Source organism: Plecotus auritus (genome assembly GCF_963455305.1).
Source record: "Plecotus auritus genome assembly, chromosome: 13".
Classification (NCBI taxonomy): Eukaryota; Metazoa; Chordata; class Mammalia; order Chiroptera; family Vespertilionidae; genus Plecotus; species Plecotus auritus.
In genome coordinates, this window is record NC_137779.1 from 31716848 (window position 1) to 31726831 (window position 9984).

Below are 9984 nucleotides of genomic sequence, written 5' to 3' on the forward strand. Positions count from 1 at the left end.
TCCTGCACCTGCTCCTGCACCTGCTCCTGCTCCTGCACCTGCTCCTGCTCCTGCTCCTGCACCTGCTCCTGCTCCTGCTCCTGTACCTGCTCCTGCACCTGCTCCTGCTCCTGCTCCTGCTCCTGCACCTGCTCCTGCACCTGCTCCTGCTCCTGCACCTGCTCCTGCACCTGCTCCTGCTCCTGCTCCTGTACCTGCTCCTGCTCCTGCTCCTGTACCTGCACCTGCACCTGCTCCTGCACCTGCTCCTGCTCCTGCTCCTGTACCTGCTCCTGCTCCTGCACCTGCTCCTGCTCCTGCTCCTGTACCTGCTCCTGCTCCTGCTCCTGCTCCTGCTCCTGTACCTGCTCCTGTACCTGCTCCTGCTCCTGAACCTGCTCCTGCACCTGCATCACCTCAGTCACAAGACATCTCTAAGCGGGAAAGCAAGGCTGGCACACCCAGGGGCGCTGAGACCCACCAGCGGAGGGGTCTGCTCTGGGCCGGGGAGGGGGGTGGGCAGGTGAGGTGAAGGGTCTGACGAGGGGGCATCTTGCTGTGACCCTGGTTTGGTCTCCCTGTTGCAAAGCGGGGTCTGGGCTGACGCCGGACAGAGGGAAGTCCGCCTCGGGGAGGGCCTGTGGGACTCACCTCCGGACTCCACTTCTAACATGTGTACTGGAGGGCTGATTCTAAATTTGTGGTTTACAACTGGATCGTGTCAGAGATTTAAACACGGCTGCCAACAGCCCTGAAGGTTTCCCAAGGACCTGAGATTCGGCAAACGATGACTTTATCAGACACACGGGGATTCTTTTTATGCACTTGGGGGGATGTCTGCTATGATATCAGGCAATGAAAATGCTTAAAGAGAGAAGGAAATACATTTATAAGCATCATTTTAAAAGGTCCTAGGGAATTTGACAGCAGGCAGAATGGAGCTGACTGTTTAATGGCATTTAGTCTGTGCCGCCGAGGTAATCAAACATTAATCAAAGGAAAGGGGAAGGTGGATGTTATTCTGTTAGATTTACAACCATCGTCACGCGACCTCTAGGATTAACCTCAACGCCTACAGCAAATAGGTTTGAAACGGGCCACTTCAATACACTGTCTATAAATTTTTAAAAACTTGCCTTAAATAATCTTTTCTGTGAATAAAGGCCGCAGGCAAAAATCAAAACAACAATAAAAATAAATAAAAACCCGCAGATGAAGCTCCAGAAACAGAACACACAGAACAAGAACTACACACCAGCCCTAACCGGTTTGGCTCAGTGGATAGAGCGTCGGCCTGCGGACTGAAGGGTCCCGGGTTCGATTCCGGTCAAGGGCATGTACCTTGGTTGCGGGCACATCCTCAGTGGGAGGTGTGCAGGAGGCAGCTGATCGATGTTTCTCTCTCATGGATGTTTCTAGCTCTCTATCCCTCTCCCTTCCTCTCTGTGAAATATCAATAAAATATATTAAAAAAAAAAAAAAGAACTACACACCAATCAGAGCTCACCCACTCACCCACAGCTCAACCCCCGGGAGCCCGTGGCCCAGGTCCCTGCGGCTTCCTGGAGTGGTAGTTTTTTTAAAATATATTTTATTGATTTTTTTACAGAGAGGAAGGGAGAGGGAGAGAGAGTTAGAAACATTGATCAGCTGCCTCCTGCACACCCCCTACTGGGGATGTGCCCACAACCAAGGTACATGCCCTTGACCGGAATCGAACCTGGGACCCTTCAGTCTTCAGGCCGACGCTCTATCCACTGAGCCACACCGGTCAGGGCCTGGAGTGGTATTCTACAGAGCATCCTGACCTCCCCCTCACTCCCATGCATAGCAAGCCCGCAGGTCCCAGAGGCCCCGGGCAGGCGGCGGCCTCCTCACCAGCAGCATCAGCAGCAGCCCCTGGGAGTCGATGGGTGGACGGCGGCCCCGGCGGACTTCAGGCCACGGCCGTCCCGCCGCCCTGAGTCACACCCCTTTGACAGAGCGCAGGAGGGCACTGTCGGCCTCGGGTCCTCGCTGGGACAAGGGTGGAGTCGGAGGGGACGGCGGCGGTTCCCACTGCCGGGCGAGGTGCCATCCTGTGGGCCCAGCACCCCCAGCCCCTGAACCAAGCTGCCCCCGGGCTCCCCACCCAGGGGGACTCGGGTGCCCACAACCCCATCTGCACCCCGACCTTCCCCATCCGAAGAAGACGGACACACAAACAGCTCGAGGACGTGTCAAACGCTCGGGGCCAGAGGAACAAGCTCCTAGAATTCCCAGCCATCCTCGCTGCCCACTCGCTGCCCACTCGCTGCACTCAGCAATGCAGCAAGAATGAATGGCTCGCCCAGCTGGTGTGGCTCAGTGGTTGAGCGTTGACCTATGAACCAGGAGGTCCCGGTTCAATTCCCGGTCAGGGCACATGCCCAGGTTTTGGGTCAAGCAGGAGACAGCCGATCCATGATTCTCTCTCATCTTTGATGTTTCTATCTCTCTCCCTCTGAAATATATATATATGTGTGTGTGTGTGTATATATATATATATACATAAAAGAATGAATGACTCAAATGATTAAGATGAACCTCAATGTGCAATCTTTTGTTATTAGATTCAGCAGATGTCACACTCCTCGTCCCAATGCCATCGAGCTCATATGCGGACTCTCAGTGGGGGCCCCGTGTCCCACTGGGGGGGACACGCAGCTCTCGGGTCCACCCGCCCGACACCCCAGGCCAGCCCGGCACACCGTCCTCCAAGGACGGTCACTAACCCTCATGCCCAGCTCGATGTTTTCGCCGCCGTACACCTCCATGCCTGGGTCCAGGAGGCCAATGTCCCCGAAATACTCCCGGTCCACCACGAAGGAGCAGCCGATCATGGCGGGGGTCCTGGTGGGGGGCAGACAGCGCGTGAGCGGGCGGGGCCGGGTCAGCGCCCTGCAGCGCCTGCCTGCGTGGGCCACATGCTGTCTCCACGCCCTCACACCTCACCCCTCCCCCCCTCCCCTGTGCTCCTGGTCTCTCTCAGCCACCAGCACTGAGGCGGGGCCGCCCCGCAGGCTGGTCTCTGCGTCCCTCAGGGCCCGGTGACCCGCCCCGCAGACCAGTCCGGAGGCTCATTCCAGTCCTGGCATTCAGTCCTGGCACCTCCGAGCAAGGGATTTAAGAAACCAGGTCCCCGCCCTAGCCGGTGTGGCTCCGTGGATAGAGCGTGAGCCTGCGAACTGAAGGGTCCCAGGTTCTGGTCAAGGGCACATGCCCGGGTTGCAGGCTCGATCCCCAGTGGGGGACGTGCAGGAGGCAACCGATCGATGATTCTCTCTCATCATGGATGTTTCTATCTCTCTCTGCCTCTCCCTTCCTCTCTGAAATCAATTAAAAAAAGAAAAGAAAAGAAAAGAAAAGAAAAGAAAAGAAAAGAGCCGAAACCGGTGTGGCTCAGTGGATAGAGCGTCGGCCTGCGGACTGAAGGGTCCCAGGTTCGATTCCGGTCAAGGGCATGTACCTTGGTTGCGGGCACATCCCCAGTGGGGGGTGTGCAGGAGGCAGCTGATTGATGTTTCTCTCTCATCGATGTTTCTAGCTCTCTCTCCCTCTCCCTTCCTCTCTGTAAAATATCAATAAAATATATTTTAAAAAAAGAAAAAGAAAAAAGAAAGAAACCAGGTCCCCGCCCAGCCGGTGCTCAGTGGTTAGAGCCTCAGTTCCACTCCCCCCCACCTCCCCGGGGGGCCCCCCCGGGGACAGCTCACCGGATGGGCGCGGCCTCGTCCCCGCGGTCCAGCCAGTCCTGGGGCGGGATGATGTACATGCACCACAGCCCCCAGTTGTAGCCGTGGGCGGCGCTGGCGTACTGCTGCACCTCGAACGTGTCGAACTTGATGTTGTCGATGGCGGGCAGCACGATGCGCCGGCGGTCCTCCCGGATCCGCGTCAGGGCGGGCTCGGCCCTGCGGTGAATGAGCCTCAGGACGGGACGGGCCGAGGTGGGGCCGCCCACCCCACCCAGCTGGAGAGCCAGGGGACCAGTGGGGGTCTGAGGGCCAGCGCGGTGCCCCGCCTGCTGAGGGCCAACCCCAGGGCCTCCTGCTGGCTCCCTGCTACCCACTCGCCCGCAGCCTCGCCTGCCTGGAGCAGTGACAGCGACGGCCGATGGACACCAAGGCTATCAGCCCACGTGGGTCGGCCCGACCTGCGTGGCTGGGTGCTTGAGCGTCAGCCTGTGAACCAGGAGGTCAGGGTTCGATTCCCCGTCAGGGCACACGCCCGGGTGTTGGGCTCGATTCCCCAGGAGGCAGCCGATCCGTGACTCTCTCTCATCATGGATGTTTCTCTCTCTCTCTCTCTCTCTCTCTCTCTCTCTCTCTCTCTCTCTCTCTCCCCCTCTCCCCTCCTCTCTGTGAAATCCATAAAAATATATTTAAAACTTGCCCTAACCGGTGTGGCTCGGTGGATAGAGCGTCGGCCTGGGGACTGAAGGGTCCCGGGTTCGATTCCGGTCAAGGGCATGTACCTCAGTTGCAGGCACATCCCCAGTGGGGAGTGTGCAGGAGGCAGCTGATCGATGTTTCTAACTCTCTATCCCTCTCCCTTCCTCTCTGTAAAAAAAATCAATAAAATATATTTATTTATTTTTTTAAAATATATTTTATTGATTTTTTACAGAGAGGAAGGAAGAGGGATAGAGAGTTAGAAACATCGATGAGAGAGAAACATCGATCAGCTGCCTCTTGCACACCCCCTACTGGGGATGTGCCCGCAGCCAAGTTACGTGCCCTTGACCGGAATCGAACCCGGGACCCTTCAGTCCGCAGGCTGACACTCTAGCCACTGAGCCAAACCGGTTTTGGCTCAATAAAATATATTAAAAAAAATATATATATATATATATATGTATATATATATATATATATATATATATATATATGTATATATATATGTTTAAAACTTTAAAAAAAAGTTGCATTTGAAGGTGACAGACGCGTGGCTCCGACCCGCCCTTACCAGCCGGTGCTGAACTCCACGTGGGCGTCGAAGAAGCCGACGACGGGAGCCGTGGCCGCTCTCCAGCCCTGCAGCCGCGCCCGGATCAGGCCCTCCCGCCGGCTGTTACGGACAACCTTCACCAGCCCCGGGTACCTCTTGTGGACGTACTGGTCCAGGCTGAACTTGAGCTCCACTGGGGGGGGGGGTGTGAGGGGGGGACACAGAGACCCCTCAGCGCCCCGGCATCCCGAGGGCCCCCATCCACGTGCGTCACCGTGCTGGGAGACCACGCGGAGAGAGACCCACCCCGGAGACAGACCCACCCCGTGACGCTGGGGTTCCCTGGGAGAGACGGGACGAGACACGGATGAGACTGAGCCGGGGCCGGCGTTGTGAAGATGGGAGGACGCGGGGCTGAATTATTCGGCCGTAAGAGGAAATGATGCCCGTGAATGTGGTCCTTCGGGACGATGGAACGTTATTCAGCCTTAAAAGGGGAGGGAGCTGGCCCAGCCAGTGTGGCTCAGTGGTTGGAGCGCTGGCCTAGACTCCAAAGGGTTGAGGGTTTTAGTCCTGGTCAAGGGCACGTACCTGGATGGCAGGTTCGATTCCCAGCCCCGATGGGGACTCCCGCAGGAGGCAACCAATTGATGTGTCTCTCTCACATTGATGTCTCTCTCTCTCTCTCTTCCCCACCCCCGTCCCTCTCTCCCTCCCTTTCACTCTCTCTAAACAATTAATGGAAGCCCAGCTGGGGTGTCTCAGTGGTTAAGCATCAACCTATGAACCAGGAGGTCACGGTTCAATTCCCGGTCAGGGCACAGGCCCGGGTTGCGGGCTTGATCCCCAGTAGGGGGCGTGCAGGAGGCAGCCGATCCATGACTCATCTTTTTTTTTTTTTAAATATATTTTATTGATTTTTTACAGAGAGAAAGGAAGAGGGATAGAGAGTTAGAAACATCGATGAGAGAGAAACATCGATCAGCTGCCTCCTGCACACCTCCCACTGGGGATGTGCCCGCAACCAAGGTACATGCCCTTGACCGGAATCGAACCCGGGACCCTTGAGTCCGCAGGCCGACGCTCTATCCACTGAGCCACACCGGTTTTGGCATCAATGATTCTTCATTGATGTTCCGATCTCTCTCTCTCACTTCCTCTCTCTGAAATCAATAAAAATAGCCCTAGCCGGTTTGGCTCAGTGGATAGAGTGTCGGCCTGCAGACTGAAAGGTCCCGGGTTCGATTCCGGTCAAGGGCATGTACCTTGGTTGCGGGCACATCCCCCATAGAAGGTGTGCAGGAGGCAGCTGATCGATGTTTCTCTCTCATCGATGTTTCTAGCTCTCTATCCCTCTCCTTTACTCTCTGTAAAAAAAATCAATAAAATATATTTTTTTAAAAATGAAATCAATAAAAATGTATTTAGCCGAAACCAGTTTGGCTCAGTGGATAGAGCGTCGGCCTGCGGACTGAAGGGTCCCGGGTTCAATTCTGGTCAAGGGCATGTACCTTGGTTGCGGGCACATCCCCAGTAGGGGGTGTGCAGGAGGCAGCTGATCGATGTTTCTCTCTCATCGATGTTTCTAGCTCTCTATCCCTCTCCCTTCCTCTCTGTAAAATATCAATAAAATATATTTTAAAAAATGTATTTACAAAACATTAAAAAAAAATCAATGGGGACCATATCCTCGGGCGAGGATGAACAAAAAGGACGTCCTGACACCTGCTACGGGGGATGGACCCTGAGGACGCCGCGGGCAGTGAAACGGGCCGGACCCAGAAGGACGAGCGTGTGTGATTCCACGTCTGCGAGGGACCTGGAGGCCAGACTCACAGACAGGAAGTGGGGGGTGGTCCCCCGGGGCCGGAGGGCGCGTCTAATGGGGACGGGGCTTCAGGTTGGGACGATGGGAAGCTGGCGGTGGCGGCGGCTGGCCGGTCTGCACCCCGACTCCAGGCTCTGGCCCGGGACGCCCCGCTCACCGTTGTCGCTGTTGTCGTCCACGAGGATGACCTCCTTGAGCAGCGGGGAGGGCGTGTGGTTGACCACGCTGTGCACCGAGCGCAGGAGGACGGACAGCGCCTCGTTGACGAAGATGAACACCACCGAGAGCTGGGGAAGGTCGTCCGCGTAGCTCATCTGCCTGCACCTGCCGGGGCCCCGGGGTGGTGGGGGGCGGGGGGGAGGAGGCAGTGTCAGGGCCGGGCTGGGGGCGGCGAGAGCCAGCTCGGCCAGTGCCCCGTCCCACTGCCAACGACAGAGGGTGAGGGTTCACAAAGATCAGAACAGCCCGGCCGGCCTGGCTCAGGGGTGGAGCGTCCGCCTGGGAACCAGGAGGTCAGGGTTCGATTCCCGGTCAAGGGCACAGGCCCGGGTTGCGGGCTCGATCCCCAATGTGGGATGTGCAGGAGGCAAAATCCATGATTTTCTCTCATCACGGATGCTTCTCTCTCTCTCTCTCTCTCTCTCTCCCTTCCTCTTGAAATCAATAGAAATATATTTAAAAATTACTGGGGAAAAAATGTCCTCCGGAGAGGATTAATTTAAAAACCCACCGACTGCCGAAACCGGTGTGGCTCAGTGGATAGAACGTCGGCCTGCGGACTGAAGGGTCCCGGGTTCGATTCCGGTTAAGGGCATGTACCTGGGTTGCGGGCACATCCCCAGTGGGAGGTGTTTAGGAGGCAGCTGATCGATGTTTCTCTCCCATCGATGTTTCTAACTCTCTCACCCTCTCCCTTCCTCTCTGTAAAAAATCAATAAAATATATTAAAAAAATAATAAAAATAAAAATAGCCCTGACCGGTTTGGCTCGGTGGACGGAGCGTCGGCCTGCGGACTCAAGGGTCCCAGGTTCGATTCTGGTCAAGGGCATATACCTGGGTTGCCAGCGCATCCCCAGTGGGGGGCGTGCAGGAGGCAGCTGATCGGTGTTTCTCTCTCATGGATGTTTCTAACTCTATCTCTCTCTCTTCCTCTCTGTAAAAAATCAATAAAATATATTAAAAAAAATAAAAATAAAATAAAAAAATAAAAATAAAAATAAAAAACCCACCGACTGTGATGTCATCTGCTATCATCGTGGTAACCAGAACCTGCCCTTCCCACGTCTGGCCGACTTGGGACGCTGCCCGCAACCGGGGAGGACGGCTGGGCTCGGCCACAAGGGGGTCGGCTCAGACCTAACATCCACCGGGAGCCGGAGACGCTGGGCCTTCCAGCCCCGGGCGTCTGAGGATTTACGGGCCCGCAGAGCAGAGGCTGTGTCACGTGGCCCTGCAGACACCCCTGAGGTCCCGGGCGGGTCGAGAGGCAGGCAGGGGCCGCGGCCCACACTGACGGAGATTTATGGGGACGCCCGCCCTCGGTGCCTCCGGAGACATAAAGCTCCGGGGAGAGGATGGCGAGCGAGCGGCGTGCCTCCCGGGAGAGTGTGAACCGTGCACACATCCATCTCCTGCCCAGGACCTGGGTCTGGGCTCAGCGCGGCCAGGAAGCTGCGTCTCGTGGTGGAGACCTTGACGAGGCTTCTGGGAACAGCTGGGGAGGGTTCACGGAAGGGTCGCCCGAGCCGGTTCTGCTGCTGACATCCCGGACGCCTTCCTGGTGGCGGCATCTGCCCGCGGTGACACCGTCCCGCCCGCCCAGGGGCACCCATGTGAGTGGGCCCACATGATGCCGGCCTTCCAGCCGACGGGGCGACCGCAGGGCCCGAGGCAGGAGCCTGGGGGGCGCGGAGGCCCCCACAGAACTGTCCTTCTGAGACCGAGTCGGCCCGTCCATCTGTCCCCTCTGCCTCCCGTTAGCCTCTGACCAGGCAGCAGGATGGGCCACCCCGCCCGGCCCGCGTGGCTCCGTGGCTGAGCGTCGACCTATGAACCAGGAGGTCAGGGTTCGATTCCCGGTCAGGGCACAGCGTGTGAGCTCCATCCCCAGTAGGGGGCGTGCAGGAGGCAGCCCATCCATGATTCTCTCTCATCACTGATGTTTTTTTCTCTCTCTCCCTCTGCCTTCCTCTCTGAAATTAATAAAAAAAATTTTTAAAAACAGGATGGACCCCCGCAGCCTGTTGAGAGGACAGAGCCGGTGGGAGGCTGCGGGCCTCGCGACCATCCCTGGGAGACCCCGTTCCCCGAGGCCCCTGCCCTCCCTGCACACACCTCCTTCCCAGCCACAAACTGATGGACAGACAGCTTGGGGGCTGGCGGGAGGCGGGGTGTCCCCCTCCCCAAGGACTAACTGCCTGCGGGGGCGCGGCTTTGTTGTGGGGGCGTGGCTTTGCTGCAGTCCCTCCCGACTAGGGCGTGGCTTTGCTGCGGGGGCGTGGCTTTGCTGCAGTCCCTCCTGACTAGGGCGTGGCTTTTGTTGTGGGGGGCGTGGCCTTGCTGCAGCCCCTCCCGACTGGGGCGTGGCTTTGCTGCGGGGGCGTGGCTTTACTGCAGCCCCTCCCGACTAGGGCATGGCTTTTGTTGTGGGGGCGTGGCTTTGCTGCAGCCCCTCCCAACTGGGGCGTGGCTTTGCTGCGGGGGCGTGGCTTTGCTGCAGGTGCCTTTCCCCTCGGAATAAGCCACACGACACGCTCGCTGCCGTGTTGACACCGAGTTTCCCTGCTCATGGTCACAGACACCCACCCGCCCGCCTCGCCTCGTGGGCCCTGCGGGCGGGAGGCGGGGAGCAGGCCCCAGGCCAGCGCCCGGACGGGCACCGGGGAGGCCTCCCGCTCGCTCACCGCCCACTCGGTCTGCACCTGTTAGACGCCTCGCTGTTCCCAGCTTCACGGTTAACACGCACGTGGACCCCGGGGACGTGGGTGGTGGGGACCTTAGCGCTGGACTGCAGGGCGGGTCCCGGGGAGGCTGCGCGGTTACCATCCTGGTTAACGTGGATTTGCCAGTTCTCCTCTCGGGATCCCCTGGGCCGGGCTCGGTAGCCAAATCTATGCCATGTGCTTCGTGGCATTATTGAAGCCGCCGCCGCTTAATTAGAAAGCTGCCCGCCCCAGAGAGAGGGGCACGAACAGGGTGCTAAGGGGAG

At 57.9% G+C, this 9984-nt stretch overlaps 1 protein-coding gene across 2 annotated transcripts in view; it reads right to left on the minus strand.

Moving 5' to 3' along the window:
• GALNT9 (polypeptide N-acetylgalactosaminyltransferase 9) overlaps positions 1-9984 on the minus strand; it is a 29799-nt gene that overhangs the window by 6616 nt on the left and 13199 nt on the right. For both annotated transcript variants that reach the window (XM_080650185.1, XM_080650184.1), the window contains 4 exons: positions 6933-7099; positions 4966-5140; positions 3714-3911; positions 2733-2850 (listed from right to left, as the gene is read on the minus strand). In XM_080650185.1, coding sequence (XP_080506311.1) covers positions 2733-2850; positions 3714-3911; positions 4966-5140; positions 6933-7099 — 658 coding nt within the window. The remainder of the gene's footprint in view (positions 1-2732; positions 2851-3713; positions 3912-4965; positions 5141-6932; positions 7100-9984) is intronic.